The 17,808-nt window shown below is 40.7% G+C and overlaps 2 protein-coding genes across 2 annotated transcripts in view; one reads left to right on the forward strand and one right to left on the reverse strand.

Moving 5' to 3' along the window:
- The window catches only part of SPTLC2 (serine palmitoyltransferase long chain base subunit 2), a 102,828-nt gene that overhangs the window by 66,853 nt on the left and 18,167 nt on the right, over window positions 1-17,808 (forward strand). The gene's annotated exons all lie outside the window — the stretch shown is intronic.
- LOC138073453 (small ubiquitin-related modifier 1-like) lies at window positions 2,517-6,389 on the reverse strand. The gene is made up of 2 exons (XM_068965198.1): window positions 6,062-6,389; window positions 2,517-2,521 (listed from the first exon to the last, which is right to left on the reverse strand). Exons 1-2 carry the CDS (start codon window positions 6,387-6,389, stop codon window positions 2,517-2,519), a joined length of 333 nt encoding a protein of 110 aa, XP_068821299.1.

Below are 17,808 nucleotides of genomic sequence, written 5' to 3' on the forward strand. Positions count from 1 at the left end.
CGAGAGTTAGATTAGATCCTTTTACTTGTAACTTACTGCCTAGAACAATGTTAAGAAATATTTAATTCTTCATTTATCAAACGTTTCTCAAGCATTTACCCTGTACCCTGTGGTGGCTGTGCTGTTGAGGGTGCAGAGTAAACAGTGCATGGTCCTCGCCTTTGGGGATGCTCACAGTCTAGCAGCAGGGGTAGGATTCTGGGGACTGGTTTCAGAGCCACAAATAAACTCCTCTCGGTTCAGCTTCCCCCTTTCTTCGTTTTCCTCCTTTCTTCTCCTCCCTCACCACCCCACCAAAGAAAATCCATGAACTTCCTTAAGTCCAGCTTATTCGAAGCAAATTCAGATCTTACTGATTTTCTATTTCTTACTAATCTTTCTAGCCACGTGGATTTTTCCTGTGGAATATATTACTTCAGAAAAATAACTAGCAAACAAAGAAAGATTTTCCTTCTGTAAAGTAGGCTATTATCTTGCAAAAAACATTTTTAATTCATGGCTTAAGCCTTCTGAAATTAGCAAGCGGCATAACCGCTTTAAAGGTAGAGGAATTTGAGCTCACACACAGGACAGGTTTTCTTAATATCTGAATAGAATATGGCTTTCCTGAACTCTGTCCACTTCTGCTTCTGAAGTTCCTTAAGTGATATTTAACATCTTATTAAAATAGACTACTATTTTGTAACGTATTTTTAATTTTCTTTTTTCTGGTCTGCAAATTAAAAAAAGAAAAAACCGCTGTTTAGTTATAGTCACCACTACAAATGAAAGCCTGCTATCTCTTTCCTCCCCATGGATCAGTAACCCCTTTATCCTCCCTCTGCTTCAGAAATCCATCCTGAATCCTCAGGAGTTTCTGTAGCATGGTTTGTCTATTTCTTCTTCCACTCCCATTTCTTTTTTCCCAAATCCAAGTACTAATAAAAATTTCTTGCCACACAAGTGGTCTCCTTGTATCAGAGTTTGTTTGAAGCTAGCTATTAAGAAGTCCACAGGCAGCAACAGGCTGGAAGTTAATCTCTGAACAAATGTAGACTTGTTCATTTAGTAGAATATTGTTATTAATGCACAGCATAAATAAGGAGTTTGAGGATGGGGTTTCCTTCCCCTTGGACAGGAAAAGAGCCTTGAACTATTTTGGAGAAGATGTGCCAAGATGATATAAGGGAACTGAATTTTTTTTTAAGTAGTTTTATTTCTTGATTTATATTTTATTTTTGGCTACACTGGATCTTCTTTGCTGCATGGGCTTTATCTAGTTGCAGTGAGCAGGGGCGACTCTTCTTGAGGTGCATGGGCTGCTTCTTGCAGAGGCTTCTCTAGTGGAGCTTGGGCTCTGGAGCATGAGGGCTCAGCAGTTGTGGTTCCCAGGCTCTGGAGCACAGGCCCCATAGTTGTGGCGCACAGGCTTCGTTGCTTCTTGGCATGTGGGATCTTCCCGGATCAGGGATCGAACCCATGTCCTCTGCGTTGGCAGGCAGATTCTTTACCTTTGAGACACCAGGGAAGCCTGGAAACTAAACTCTTAATTAAAAAATACTGTGAGTCATTATTATTTTTAGGATTGAAGTAGATGAACTACTTTAGATTTATTTCATAATAAAATTGATTTAAAAGATTTTTCCGTGATTTGATTTTTCAGTTACTGTTTAGCTGAGATGAATGACCATTTCTTCTCATCACTTATAATTTGGCAACTTTATAGCCTAGTCTCTGTTTTCTTTGTTGAAGAAGAATAACTTTCTCAACCTTAATACGGTTGGAACTGCTTTTTTTCCTCCCAGAATTGTTTTTGAGGGCTTTGTCCAGGAGACTTTATCCTAGATTTTCATCAACTTTATTGTAGTCTATTATACTTACTATGTATAAATAAGTGACAAGACAGATGGACTCTTCTCAGTTAAGAACCAGATATTCTTCTTAAGGCTTTCCTTAAGATTTGAGAGCTTTTTAAAGAGGAATTGATTTTTTTTTTAAATTGTCACCGGTGGTTTAGGAAAAAATAAATGAACTAAATACTTGTATCTGCCTACCATCTACTTTGATGGTGGAATGAGTTTCAGAAGGACCTCATTAAAGTGTATTCTTTTCAACTGTTTCAGACTTTGTCCATGGACCACCTGCATCAAAGTCACTTTTAGTATGGTGGTTTCTAACCTTGCTCACACACAGTAGTCATAATTAGTAATAATGCGTAATAACTAATTACCGCAGCCCCTTTGCAGACCTAGTGAATATCTGGGGGTGAGGCTCTTATAAGTTTTTATTTAAAAGCATCTCAAAGGATTCTAATGTGTGGCACCACTGCTGTAGAATTTGTTGAAAGTGAGGATTCAAGGACATCCCTGGTGGTACAGGGGATGAGTCTGTCTGCTGACACAGGGGACGCCGGTCTGATCTCTGGTCTGGGAAGATTCCATGTGCCGTGGGGCAGCTAAGCCCGTGCACCATAGCTACTGGGCCCTTGCTCTAGAGCCTGTGAGCCACAACTACTGAAACCCGAGTGTCTAAGACCCTTATTCTGCAATAAGAAAAGCCACAGCAGTGAGAAGCCCGCATTCACTGCAACTGGAGAAAAGCCGCACAGCAGCGAAGACCCAGCACAACCAAAAATTAGTTAATTAATTAAAACAGTGAGAGAACACTGAAAAAAACAAGGATTCGAGTCCACTCCACCAGACCATGCGTCTTGGTGGACAAGACCATGCATTTTAAAGAAAACCTAAGTTAATCATGCAAACTAACTTCTAAGAAATCTGAGAGTTGTCTTTTTCTCTCTTCTTTTTTCTTGAGCTGGCTTACATCAGTGAGAACCAAATGCAGCTCTACTGATTGGTGGTGATTGGGGAAAGGAAAGGAAGTTGGAGGACAGGATATTTGATCTGTTTTCTTTTAAAAAGAAAAATAAGAGAAATATTGGTGTGTGAAACAGGAGTTTGATGTTGATGCTAAGTTGTCTGTCTTCACTGGGTTTGGAACTGAATGTGTTGATGCTTCTTTCCAAAGAACTGATGGTCCTTGCTGAATGAATCAGCAGCAAAGGTGAAATTAGAACCAGTTAGGGGAGGGAGAAAAAACAACGAAGAGATCAGGGGCCTAGGGTCAGGCCTCTACAGGCTGGCTGGAATTTTTTTTGTTTTAATGCTACTTATATCTTTATAGGCTATTAATTCAGAATCTCAAATTCTTCTGTACCTAACCTACAAAAGCCTTGCCCACTATATACTCTTTTTTTCCCCTAAATGTTCAGTACTTGCTCATTGCCTTGCCTTATGCCTCTGAAACTCTAGTTTGATTCCAAGCCTCGCTTTATTTGTTAACCCCCTTCACCTGCCCATGGGTGCTTGACCACAGTGGTCGTATTTCCTCGTTGCTTCATTTCTGTCTAAAAGTAGCCATGATAAATTCCAGTACCAAAGGAGGACAGTGGGACAGTCTTTGGACAAATTAAGCCTTTCTGTCCTAGTTATGGGCTGGTACCCTTTAAACCTCAGTTCCTCAATTTCTGAGGCACTTGGCCTCTTTTCTTCCCTTTGTTTAGGGCCCTCTGTTTCTAACCGTTCTTTTAAATTCTTGATTATATTGAATCAACAACTTAAAGCCTTGGCCCTGCTGCCTGTTGCACATCCTGCAGCAGTCCTCAGGAAATCCTAGTTTTGGGCATTGAAACTGATTAAAGGATTAAGCTGCTGCTAGGGAGAGGGTGTGGAGAAGGCAGTGGCACCCCACTCCAGTACTCTTGCCTGGAAAATCCCGTGGACGGAGGAGCCTGGTAGGCTGCAGTCCATGGGGTCGCGAAGAGTCAGACACGACTGAGTGACTTCACTTTAACTTTTCACTTTCATGCATTGGAGAAGGACATGGCAACCCACTCCAGTGTTCTTGCCTGGAGAATCCCAGGGACGGTGGGAGCCTGGTGGGCTGCCGTCTACGGGGTCGCACAGAGTCGGACACGACTGAAGCGACTTAGCAGCAGCAGCAGTAGCAGCAGCAGGAAGAGGGTGATAAACCATGCTCGTCAAAGAAATTTACCTATGGTGCTTGGTGTTCACAGAGCTCCTGTAGTTGCCGAGAAAAGAAATAGAAATAGTGTCGTTAACAGGTATTAGATTCAAATACTTAGATGATCGCAAAGAGTTGGACATGACTGAGCGCACTCACATGTACACATGCACTCTTGTAGGGAGTTGAAGAGCTGAAGGCCTGCTTTAGAACAGCATCCTTAGGCTAGGGAGAGGCAAGCCATCCACTTTGACGTTCATTAATTTGACAGTCACCCAGGTTGAGCACTTTGATATTTGTCAGCAGTCTAGCAAAACAGGGGCTATGTGTCTAGAGCATGGTAAACTCATTTTGCTTCAGTGTTCCAAAGTTACTGAATTCTTGCTTCCTGAAAGTCCTTTATAAGTATCCATTTTACAAGACTGTTCACTATATTTATTTTTCTATTCCCTTGGTCTCTTAAGAGCCCAGTGGAAAGATTTCCTGGTGCCCTTTAACTGGGGCTTAAGTGTTATTAAAATCAGTCTGCCCTGCCTTTTGGCTAATATTTCTTTTACTTTTGTTTTAGGTAACATTTTTTAATAGTATATTTCATCCTTCTTTCTCTAGTCCCTTTTGGTATTTTAAGATATTTTTAGATATAGTGATGCTAATTTTTCACCTACATCTCTGCAGGTGTTCATGTAGAAGTTAAAGAACTGATGACCTTAAAGGTCAGTTGACTTGTATCTTTGCTGGTATTCTTTTGTCCCTCTTGCTCTCCTTTCTAGGAGGCCATGAGATGCCAATTTTCACGAGGCATCTTGTGTGGATACTTGTGACAAGTACATCATTTATTGATCTAGAAAATGCTGTGATGAGAATTGAAAGTGTTATCTGCTGCCTCCCTGCCCCCGCCCACTTTAGAGCTGATCAAAGGGTGATCACTAGTGATTAAGAAAGATGAGTCAAGAAGAGACTGCTTCTTCAACAAAGAAAGCTTGATGAGCTGGTTAAGAATGAATCCCTATTCTGCCCAATTCACATACTATGGTGTCATCTAAATGTGAATATATATATATATATATTATAATAAAATAGAAGTTCCTTCATGGTGTAACCTTAATAATATCAATATATTTCTGTTGACATGAAAATCAACTTAAGTATCTATGCATTTATAAGATTCATAAATTAAGCAAAAATTATAACAATTATAGGCAGACGTTTTACTGTCTGAGCCACCAGGGAAGTCTATACCAAAATTTTAACAAGTACAAAATATTTGCTACAACTTGTAGAAAAGGTTCCTCCCCCATTTTTACCTTTACTTATTCAAGTTTTTTTTTTTAAGCAAATATTTCGTTTATTTTAATGAAGCTGATACAGAGTCTGTTTAAAACCACTATCTCAGGCCAAAAAGTAGCAAAAAGAGCAGTGTTCTGTTGTAATCACGTCTACGTGAATAACTTTAACTACTAATGAAAACTAGAACTTTTCTGGGACCTTCTAACAAGGTTCTTCTTTCATCTTAAAACGCTTGCTCTTCCGTGAAGCCATATTTGGAGCTAATCATTGTTCCCACCGCCTCTGTCACCGTGGCTCCAACCTGACACTCCTCTCCTTTTGGTCCTGACCCTCAGATTTTAAAATTAGCTTCAAGCTAAGGAAAGCTCACTTTTCATAGTACAGATCTCAGAAAAACTTCCATCTCCCACTGAAAATCCTAGTCTAGGAGTGAAGCGATCATACACCTAAGAACTGGAAAGTCATTAGAACCACTGACATTAATGGATCTTATTTATCACACATATGCAAATATACAGTCCTGGAAAAGGCGGCCTCTTTGTGCACCCATGTTATTTTTAAAACAAAGGGCGATATGACGAGGGCTGAGGTTGGATCACCAAAATTCAGCACAAGAAAGCAGACAATAGTGAATCATGGGCACAAGAATCCAAGTTATAAGGTTTTTTAAAGAGATGAGGTACCAGTTTTCAATTCTGTTTTGAACACCACGTTACAAAAGAGCTATTTTTTTTTAAGGATTAAGGAAAAAAAAAAAAACAAGAATGTAAACTGTTGAATGACCCTCTTTGTTCCTGAAAAACTTTAATCACATCTTCCTCCTCCATTCCCAGTTCTTTTGGAGTGTGATTATCAGCAATTTCCTGACCTTCAGAGAGAAACCTGGATGAATTCACGGGAGCTCCCTGTCTTTGACAGTGTGATTCTTTGAGTTTCTTGAAATGTGTCATCATTTTCACTTGGAAGTGAATCTCACTGCTCTCCTGTCCAGTGACCTTGAGTGTAATATATTCTCCTTCCCTCTTACCCGTCAAATCCTCAGTTGAAGGTTTTGCCTCCTGGTCAGACCTGGTAACAGTAGCTTCCCCAGGGGTCTCCATACAGCAGCAGCCTTGGGTAGGCAGATCTTCACTTCAGGGTTTACAGACTCATGTCTCTGCTCCACAGCACAGCACCAAGACTGGAGGGATTTCACTACACCTTCTGCTTGTTCAATTTTTAATTGTTTAGCAAGCCCTGCTCTTTGTGGGCATATATAGAGAGCATTTTTGAGTAATGTCTACCATTCAGTTTTTGTCTGAGCCACACCTCTTCAGTGACAGGTGCTCTATTCCCAGAGACCTAGAGAGCTGTTTGTCTTTGCAGTTGACAAAGGTTAAAAGTGCTAAAGAATCTTCCTGCCAGTGTAAGAGACACAAGAGACTCAGGTTTGATCACTGGGTTGGGAAGATCCCCTGGAGGAGGAAATGGAAACCCACTCCAGTATTCTTGCCTGGGAAATCCCATGGACAGAGGCGCCCGACGGGCTACAGTCCATGGGGTTGCAAAGAATTGGACATGACTGAGCACACACAAAGGGTAAAAGAAGTGCTTGGTCAATTTTAATATTTGATATGAGAAGTGGTTCCTATCTCTTGCTTATAACCAAAACCTTTTAAGTGAAGTACAGTAATTATATGGGTTAATATTCTTTCCAGTTCTATGCTTGTACTTCAAATGGTAGAACTGGGGGTTGCAGCTGTTTGTGGAGCGTAGTAGAAAAGAGAGTAGAAGATAAGTGGCTCTAACAGCAGTTAGAAGTTATTTTTAACTTCTAAGTAAAAGTATGGCCATTATTCAAGAAAATGTTCTATTAAGTATCATCTAAGTCCCACAGCACCTGGAATAACTTGGTCAAATGAATAGATTGTTGTCTCTTGGAGAGATTCCAAGCTTTCTAAGACATCCATGCCACTGTCATCATCATAAAACATCTGCTGAGCTTTTCCCATGCAGTATTTTTATAGGGAGGTTAGAGAGAAAGAGGAAAAGAAAGAGGAAGAATTGGCTCAGTTACAGGGACTGAAAGACTCCAGGTTTACAGCAAGCAAGCTGGAGACCCAGATGATTTAGTCCAAATGCCGTCAGTCTCAAGATCCGGGAAGAGCTGGCACTTCAGTTCAAGTATGAAGGCAGGAAAAATAATAACATCCCACCTTAGCAGGCTGGCAGGTCTTACTTTGTCCTGTTTAGGCTTTCAGTTGATTGATTGTGGCCCACACACACAGGGCGGTCAGCCAACTTAAATGTTACTCTCATTCAAAACACCCTCATAGACACAAACAGAATAATGTTTGATTAAACATCTGAGGCCCATGTAGCCCAGTCAGAGTGACACATAAGATTAGCCAGCACAGTATTCTCAGTTAATTAGTCCACTCTTTTTGAATACTAAAAAATTTTATCCCTCCCACCCATTCCCCTCTCTCTCTCCTTCATACTAAAATTTGCCTTTAATGTTCCTCAGCTTTAGGAGAAGTAAATAAGTGAATTAACTCTTGTGTAAGCTTGTCAGCTTTTCCCCCCTCCATATTGGGCTTGGCAGTGAAGACCCAACTTTGGACTCTAAACTCTGATTTCCTTGGAATGTTGACAGTTTTACAACATAAGGTTCAGTTACCTTTGTATTTTAGTTTCTGCTCACTAATTGACTTTCAGTTGGCCCCACGCATGATGTTTCTGTCCTCGTCAATTTGCTAGAAAGTAGATCATCAGTAACAGCCAGGAACGAACTGGGAACTTTGTTATGTGATTCTCATTAAGGAAAGCAGGAGACTAACAGGGGAAGCTCTGACTGTGGAGCTCATGTTTGTTTGCACAAATAAGATGTGTTTTCCTGTTCTGATTTAAGTTCTGATTTTGAAATTCTTTCCTATATGTTTTGTTTGAGTCCTCTTGCTGCATAAGTATATGGAATTTTGGGATCAGTCTGTTAAGGATCCTAAATGTGGAATTTTTAATACCACCTTTTTTTTTTTTTTTTTTTTTTGGACTGCATTGCATGGCTTACAGGATTTTATTAATAGTTCCCCAACAACGGATTAAACCCAGGCCCACAGCAGTGAAAATGCTGAGTCCTAACCACTGGACTGCCAGGGAAATCCCTTTAATACTACATTTAAATGTATCCGCCTACTCGTTCATTCTCATTTTGTTTATAGAAGCAATACCTGCTCATTTTCAAAAACTCAAACATATATCACATAAAATAAACCGGAATAACCAGTGTCAGTTATTTGGCATATAGTCTACATTCTTTTACATGGACATACGTATAGTACTCTTGCCTGGAAAATCCAATGGACGGAGGAGCGTGGTGGGCTGCAGTGCATGGGGTTGCTGAGAGTCGGACACGACTGAGCGACTTCACTTTTACTTTTCACTTTTATGCATTGGAGAAGGAAATGGCAACCCACTCCAGTGTTCTTGCCTGGAGAATCCCAGGGATGGGGGAGCCCGGTGGGTTGCCATCTGTGGGGTCGCACAGAGTCGGACACGACTGAAGCGACTTAGCAGCAGCACATATACATATAATGCTTCCCTGGTGGCTCAGATGGTAAAGAGTCTGCCTACAGTACGGGAGCCCTGGGTTCTGGGTCAGGAAGATCCCCTGGAGGAGGAAATGGCAACCCAGTCCAGTATTCTTGCCTGGGAAATCCCATAGAGAGAGGAGCCTGATGGGCTACAGTCCTTGAGGTTAAAAGAGTCGGACACGACTGAGCAACTTAATACCACATATATACATATATACAAATAGTGTACATATATACTGGAGAAGGCAATGGCAACCCACTCCGGTACTCTTGCCTGAAAAATCCCATGGACGGAGGAGCCTGGTAGGCTGTAGTCCATGGGGTCGCTAAGAGTTGGACACGACTGAGCAACTTCACTTTCACTTTTCACTTTCATGCATTGGAGAAGGACATGGCAACCCACTCCAGCGTTCTTACCTGGAGAATCCCAGGGACAGGGGAGCCTGCTAGGCTGCCATCTGTGGGGTCGCATAGAGTTGGCCATGACTGAAGCGACTTAGCAGCAGCATACACATATACAAATAATAATTTTATTAGTGTTATTTTTAGCATAGCATATGCATAGCACCAAAAGATTAGAGGAGTTTGACTAGTTTGACCCATCTAAAAATCAGTGAACAGAGAGAGTCATTTAAGGGAGGGAAGAAAATGAAGATATTGATTGCCTTTTTAGCAGTTTGGGTGGACAGTTTCATTCTAAGGTTATTAGAATTTACTCCGTAATTTTGGCGAGAACAAAAATCAGATGAGTACTGCTAGGATACAGATGGTGCTTATGAATAACAACAGATAAGGAAGTCCATCCTCAAGGAAATCAGTCCTGAATGTTCATTGGAAGGACTGATGTTGAAGCTGAAACTCCAATACTTTGGCCACCTGATGCGAAGAACTGACTCACTAGAAAAGATCCTGATGCTGGGGAAGATTGAGGGCAAGAGGAGAAGGGGACAACAGAGGATGAAATGGTTGGATGGACATGAGTTTGAGTAAACTCTAGGAGTTGGTGATGGACAGGACGGCCTGGTGTGCTGCAGTCTATGAGGTCACAAAGAGTTGGACATGACTGAGCAACTGAACTGAGGGGCATTTTTGATTGTCATAGACTGGCCTATGGAGAGGTGCTATTGGCATTTATTGCCAAGAGACCAGTGGTTCTGAATATTCTTCAAGGCACTGGACAGCCTTGACAACCAAGAATTATCATGCCCCCAATGCTAATAGCAGTCTTATTGAGAAACACTGGCAATAGTTGACCAAAATTTTGTACGATGCCCCCCTTTGGAAGGTGGTGGATGACAGAAATCTTACGATGGAAATTGGAAAGCATGCAGGATGAGAGGACATCTCTAGGTACCATGTCTGTTCCTGAGAGCAGAGCCAGACAGTCGAGGTGATGTGGTGTGGGCCCCCTGGGCTGGGGTATTGGAGGCAGTGTGAGTCAGTGACAGATCGCTAAGAGGCAAGTGAGTCTCCGGGGTGTGGGCTGGCAGGGACCAGCAGTAACTTGTAATTAAGCATGGTTACTCTGTTCTCCTCTTACATTCCTGTTACCTAATATTTCTTTAAAAAAAAGATTATCTTGGAGTATAGTTGATTTACAATGTTGTGTTAGTTTCAAGTACACAGCAAAGTGATTTAGTTGTACATACTATTTCAAGTGTACAAGCTTTTAAGTTTAATTAGGTCTCATTTGTTAATTTTTGTTTTTATTTCCATTACTCTAGGAGATGGATCCAAAAAGATGCCGCTGTGATTTATGTCAGAGAGAGTTCTGTTTATGTTTTCCTCTAAGAATTTTACGATATCCAGGCTTACATTTAGATCTTTAACCCATTTTGAGTTTATTTTTGTGTATAGTGTTAGAAAGTATTGCTTTTACATGGAGCTGTTCAGTTTTCCCAGCACCACTTATTGAAGAGATTGTCTTTCCTCCATTCTATATTCTTGCCTCCTTTTTACAGATCAATTGACCATAGGTGTGTGGCTCTATTTCTAGTCTTTCCATCTTGTTCCATTGATCAATGTTTGTCTTTGTGCCAGTACCATACTGTTTTGATTACTGTAGCTTTATAATATAGTTTGAAGTCAAGGAGCCTGATTCCAGGTCCATTTTTCTTTTTCAGGATTGCTTTAGCTGTTCAGGGGTCTTTTATGTCTCTGTACAAATTTTAAGATATTTTGTTCTATATCTGCAAAAAATGCCCTTTGGTAGTTTGATAGGTTGAATCTGTAGACTTCCTACATAGTATAGTCATTTTGACAATATTGATTTTTCCAATCCAAGAACATGGTATATCTTTCCATCTGTCATCGATTTCTTTCATCACCATCTTGGAGTACAGGTCTTCTGCCTCCTTATGTAGGTTTATTCCTAGGTGTTTTGTTCCTAATATTTCCTTTCAGTCAGTCCTATTAATATAGAAACTAGAGTAGATCAGTGAGTGGTTAAAAATACAGTCTGAAACCAGAAGAATCAGTTCAGATCCTGGTTCTTCCACTTGATTTACATAACCTCTCTGGATGTTACTTTAGTTTTTTCAGCTGCAAAATAATTTTTAAAGTTGTTTCTAAAAGGAAGAGGTGAGAAAACCTTTTTTCTCTCAGAAGTTATTGGTGTGGTGTATGAAAGATGCTGTGGTTTAAGTGTTGAGCATAAAAGGAATTTGAATTCATTTTCTTGGCCTGGGCTTACTTTGTCTCTTTTGAAAGTATCATTGTGATTGCGTTTGAGATTTTTCTGCCAAGCCAGCTATGTACAGTTCTTGGAATTAATGTGACAGCAATAGTTAACACACACCTAGTGCCTCCTACGCATAGCCCCAGAGGACTTCCAGCTGAGAGGGAGATGGAGCTGTTGTCCTGGTCTTGGATTTAGATATTGCACCGCTAGTGAAAGAAAGTGCTAAGTTGATTTTTTTTTTCATAATTTTATTTATTTATGGCTGTAGGGCTTCCCTTGTGGCTCAGATGGTAAAGAATCTGCCTTCGATGTAGGAGACCTGGGTTCGATCCCTGGGTTGGGAAGGTTCCCTGGAGGAGGACCTGGCAACCCACTCCACTGTTGCCCGGAGAATCCCACAGACAGAGGAGTCCGTGGGGCCGCACAGAGTCGGACACGACTGAGCAGCCAAGCGCACATATATGGCTGTGCTGGGCCTTGTTGCTGTGTGGCTTTTCTCTAGCTGCAGCAAGCAGGGGCTGCTCTCTGGCTGCAGTGTGCGGGCTTCTCATCACAGTGGCTTCTCTCGTTGCAGAGCACGGGCTCTAGAGCATGCGGGCTTCAGTAGTTGCAGTTCCCACGCTCTGGATCACAGGTTCAGTGGTTGTGGCTCACCGGCTTGGTTGCTCCACAGCAAGTGAGATCTTAGCGGACCCGGAATCGAACCCATATCTCTTGCATTGACAGGCGGATTCTTTACCACTGAACTACCAGGAAAGCCCCCAAGTTTATTTAAATCAATATAAATCAATATATTCATCCATTCACTTATGGAAGACTACAAAGTAGTATCTTATCAGGAAGTAAGGCTGGTTAGTAGTTGACTATAATATTTAGACATATAATAACCGAAGCTAAATATAATTTTTCGTTGATTAGAAATTATTTAACTGGCAAAGGGAAAGGGAGGAAGCATTTATTCAGCCTGGCACTATGCTTGCTATGTTATGCAGTTTCTTTCCTTTAAAGGGAGTTGGTACTAGAAGCTTCCAAGATTTGGAAATAACCTTTGAAAACAGAGTCTGCATTTGAGTTACCTGATATTGAAAAGACTTGTTTAAGAAGTCTATAGGATATAAGCTCCAGTTTTAGATATCAGTGGAAACACATGTTTAACATAGGCAGAGTAATTTACTCAGGATGACTGAGTTTATCCTTTTTTTTTAAATTTTATTTTAAAGAAAATGGTTTTCAAGAGAAAAAGTGCAGGAGTGAAACATGTTCCTTTTCACTCTGGATTACATAGTCCAACCAAAGTAAAGTATTTTTAAAAGTAACCTTCCAAATAGCAAAAATAAGACTTTGGACAGATGGTAAACTGAAAGATAGATAGTAAAGTTCAATTCTTAGACAAAAAATATTAAAGAGATATTATGTGAAATACCCATAATGTAATGTTTTGGTAGTATAGATTAGAAGGCAGTAGGTAGTATTTCTTCATGTTTTATCCTGGCTTACGTCCCATAACTCCTAATGCTGAAAACTAACTGAAACCTTTCTTGGGGCTATATGTCCTGTTTGCTGCTAAGTCACTTCAGTTGTGTCCGACTCTGTGCAACCCCATAGACGGCAGCCCACCAGGCTCCCCCGTCCCTGGGATTCTCCAGGCAAGAACACCAGAGTGGGTTGCCATTTCCTTCTCCAATGCATGAAAGTGAAAAGTGAAAGTGAAGTCGCTCAGTCATGTCCGACCCTCAGCAACCCCATGGACTGCAGCCTTCCAGGCTCCTCCATCCATGGGATTTTCCAGGCAAGAGTACTAGAGTGGAGTGCCATTGCCTTCTCTGATATGTTCTGTTTGGGGGACCCTAAACTGGGAAAACCCTCATCTGCTTTGACATTATGACCTTTAAGAAGAAGTGGGGAAGGGGGAAGAAGTTCTTCAATTTCAAATTCTTCCAACCCATTATAATTAATTGGACAGTATGAGTCTGAGGAATAGCAGTACTTTTATTTTTCCCAGGAAGGTAGATTATGTCAGCATAACTAGGAAATCTAAGAAGATTAGGAGCTGTTTAATGGGGTATAATATGACTTATGTGATCAACTCTGAGCATCACTCATTGATGTCCTTTATTTTAGAAGATTTCAGTTACTACTGAAAATGTTATTTTTGAAGTTGCAGACTCAAACTTCTTTGGTTGATTATAAGTTATATTAAAAAGCTCATCAGCTAAATTGAAAGTTGTATTGCTGTGTAAGCAGGTGTGAAGTGAAAAAAAAGTGTGAAGTGTTAGTCACTCAGTCGTGTCCAACTCTTTGAGACCCCATGGACTGTATGTAGCCTGCTAGGTTCCTCTGTCCATGGGATTTCTCCAGGCAGGAATACTGGAATGGGTAGCCATTCCCTCTTCTAGAGGATCTTCCAGAGATCGAACCTGGGCCTCCCGCATTGTAGGCAGGTTCTTTTCCATCTGAGCCACCAGGAGGCCTTGTAAGCACGTTTTAGACACTCGCTGTATATTTTGAAGCCTAAGTTCTGAGTAGTTAGCACTAATGGCCATTGAAGACAAAGTGTCTCTTCCCTTTTGTATTCCTTACTTTGTACATTGAGGTTGGTTTGTTTGCTTTTTAACCAGTCCTGAGACTTCAGAAAATTTGTAGCTCGTAGAACACTGTTCTGATTGATAAACTGTCAGGAAGGGATGTCTGGAATGCAGTTGTACAGCTGCAAAATCTGCTTAGCAGTAGTTAATAAATGTAATTCTAAATCTGACTCTGTTTTGTAAAAGTGATTTAAGGTTATCCATGTATAGTGGTTGTCAATGCAGAGATAGTTGTGATGCTCCTTCTAGTCCGTCTTCCTCCTTTTTTAGGCTTTCAGTTTCCTCCAAAGGATTAAATCTAATGATGCCGTCACAACCCACTGATCCATCATATTCATTTTACTTCGCTCCTTAGCATAAAATGTATTATAAGAAGTTGAGGAGTAAAAAATAACCAATTATCTACTATATTTTCTGCAATATTAACTACACATACATATTTATTTTCTCTCTCTCTCTCTTTCATGCCAAGCTGTAGATTTTTACTGAAAATATGCTAAAAATGGCTTCATTCTAACAAATTGCCCAAAAGGACAGCCAACACAGTAAGGTTCATTTGTAAAGTTCAAGAAAATCAGAACACGGGTTCTCTCTAAATTGCCTTTATGCTTTTTGTCACCCTTAAAAGTAAAGATTTATGTTTGAAAAATAGAGAAGAATGCTGATTTCTTATATTACCATCTGTGTTCTCTCTGAGGCAAAGATCAAGACCTTTTAAGAGTTAGTATTTTTTTTTTTTTTTTTTAGCAATGCTAACCTTTTTTGGTTTTAAATTCACATTTGACCCTATACTTGCTATAGCTTTGCTGTGAGAAAACTCTTTAGAAGTGAGCTTGGAGGTTGAACTTAAATACCATGCTTCTTGTATTAATATTAACTGGTACTTTATATGATGTTTAATTCAAAATGGATAGCTGTGTTGTCTTTAAAATTCAGTATCACCTCATAGGAGATAACTACTTTCCTAATATGTATAACTGCAAAAGTTTACTGATTTGTAAGTAACCTGGCTGCTTTTCCTATTCTTATCTTTGAAATATTAGGTTGAATCAGAAGAAATTGCCTTTTTAAGGTCAAAAATAGTCAAAATTGGCATCTTCTTGGTTCTGCCTAGTAGTTTTTGTTGAATAAACAGACCACTTAATTTCTGGGTTTCTCTGTGACCGCCATTTCTAATTTAGTTCACTTCTTTCTCCAGCGCTGGTCTTGATTCTTCCCCTCAGTCTTTATTCTTTGCTCACCACTGATGATTGCAGTTTGCTGTTGCAGATGAGTTTATTGGAAGAACCACTCTCTGCTTGTCTCATCCTTGCCCTGTGTCTTCTTAGGTTCCCTCACCCGTTCATGCCTGTCCCATTCATTTGCTAGCAAGCGCCATTTAAAAAGTAAGGTACGGATGCGTGTGTGCATGCATGCTCAGTCGCTTCAGTCGTGTCCGACTCTTTGCAGCCCTATGGACTGTAGCCCACCAGGCTGCTCTATCCACAGGATTCTTCAGGCAAGAATACTGGAGTGGGTTGCCAAGCCCTTCTCCAGGGGATCTTCCTGACCAAGGGATCAAACCCGCATCTCCTGCACTGCAGGCAGATTCCTTACTGCTGACCCACCAGGGAAGCCCAAAATACAGATATTGTTACCCAATAAAGGGATAAACACTTTAGAGGTTGAAACAGACATAATTTCTGGCTGTGGTGTGAAAGCAAAAGCATTGAACTGGAATCAGAAAACCTTGATCTTCCTCCTATTGAATGAAAGGCCTTGGAGAAAATAGGTTAACGTCTATGGGCCTATTTTGCTGTGTATACAGTATAAATACAGTTGACCTGTGTGCAGTACAGATATGAACTGGCCAGATCCACTTATATGTGGATATTTTTCAGTAAAAAATACTACAGTATGACATGGTCCTTACTTGGTTGAATCTGTGGATTCAGAGACACCTCCAGCTACTGAGTCTTGACTATAAATATATGTGGATTAATCCCTGTCTTATTAATGGTCAACTGTAGTACACATTTTTACCATATCCTCCTAAAGTAAGATTGAGCTGTTAGTTGCTAATTATAGTACTTCTTTCCTTATTTGGGCATGACTAAGATGGGAATAGCAGACCACCTGACCTGCTTCTTGAGAAACCTATATGCAGGTCAGGAAGCAACAGTTAGAACTGGACATGGAACAACAGACTGGTTCCAAATAGGAAAAGGAGTACGTCAGGGCTGTATATTGTCACCCTACTTATTTAACTTACACAGAGTACATCATGAGAAACGCTGGGCTGGAAGAAGCACAAGCTGGAATCAAGATTGCCGGGAGAAATATCAATAACCTCAGATATGCAGATGACACCACCCTTATGGCAGAAAGTGAAGAGGAACTAAAAGCCTCTTGATGAAGGTGAAAGAGGAGAGTGAAAAAGTTGGCTTAAAGCTCAACATTCAGAAAACAAAGATCATGGCATCTGACCCATCACTTCATGGGAAATAGATGGGGAAACAGTGGAAACAGTGTCAGACTTAATTTTGGGGGGCTCCAAAATCACTGCAGATGGTGATTGCAGCCGTGAAAGTAAAAGACGCTTACTCCTTGGAAGGAAAGTTATGATCAACCTAGATAGCATATTCAAAAGCAGAAATATTACTTTGCCAACAAAGGTCCATCTAGTCAAGGCTATGGTTTTTCCAGTGGTCATGTATGGACGTGAGAGTGGACTGTGAAGAAAGCTGAGCGCCGAAGAGTTGATGCTTTTGAACTGTGGTGTTGGAGAAGACTCTTGAGAGTCCCTTGGACTGCAAGGAGATCCAACCAGTCCATCCTAAAGGAGATCAGTCCCGGGTGTTCATTGGAAGGACTGATGCTGAAGCTGAAACTCCAATACTTTGGCCACCTCATGCAAAGAGTTGACTGATTGGAAAAGTCTCTGATGCCGGGAGGGATTGAGGGCAGGAGAAGAAGGGGACGACAGAGGATGAGATGGCTGGATGGCATCACTGACTCGATGGACATGAGTTTGAGTGACCTCCAGGAGTTGGTAATGGACAGGGAGGCCTGGTGTGCTGCAATTCATGGGGTCGCAAAGAGTCAGACATGACTGAGCGACTGAACTGAACTGAACTTACAAATATTGGAGTGCATGTCTTTTCAAATTAGACTTCTCTTCTTTTCCAGATATATGCCCATATAAGTGATATCACATAATATTTGTGTCTTTCTGACTTGTTTCACTAAGCATAATATTCTCTAGGTCCATCCCTGTTGCCACAAATGGCATTATTTCATTCTTTTTGTGGCTGAGTGATATTCCATTGTATGGGTACATATATATATATATTCCACATCTTCTTAATTCAGTCTTCTGTGGATGGACACTTATATTGCTTCCGTGTCTTGGCTATTATAAATAGTACTGATACGAACATTGGGTGCATATATTGTTTCGAATTAGTCTCTCCTTTTTTCCAGATTCCCAGGAGTGGGATAGTTGGATGATATGGTAGTTATATTTTTACTTTTTTAAGGAACCTGCCTATTCCAAGTATCTTCCAGTTATGCACGTGAGTGTTAGTTTAGATGTATTTTCTTCTGGGACTCTTCTTGTCAGGGAACAGATGGCAATGAATGGCGAGACTGAACGGTCCACTTCCTTTCATTACAGAAAACATGCTTAGAATGATATAGCAAT

Source organism: Capricornis sumatraensis, chromosome 2 (genome assembly GCF_032405125.1).
Source record: "Capricornis sumatraensis isolate serow.1 chromosome 2, serow.2, whole genome shotgun sequence".
NCBI lineage: Eukaryota > Metazoa > Chordata > Mammalia > Artiodactyla > Bovidae > Capricornis > Capricornis sumatraensis.

Coding starts and splice junctions, on each gene's coding strand:
- LOC138073453 (XM_068965198.1), bottom strand. CDS start 6,389: ATGGAGACCCCTGGGGAAGCTACTGTTACCAGGTCTGACCAGGAGGCA.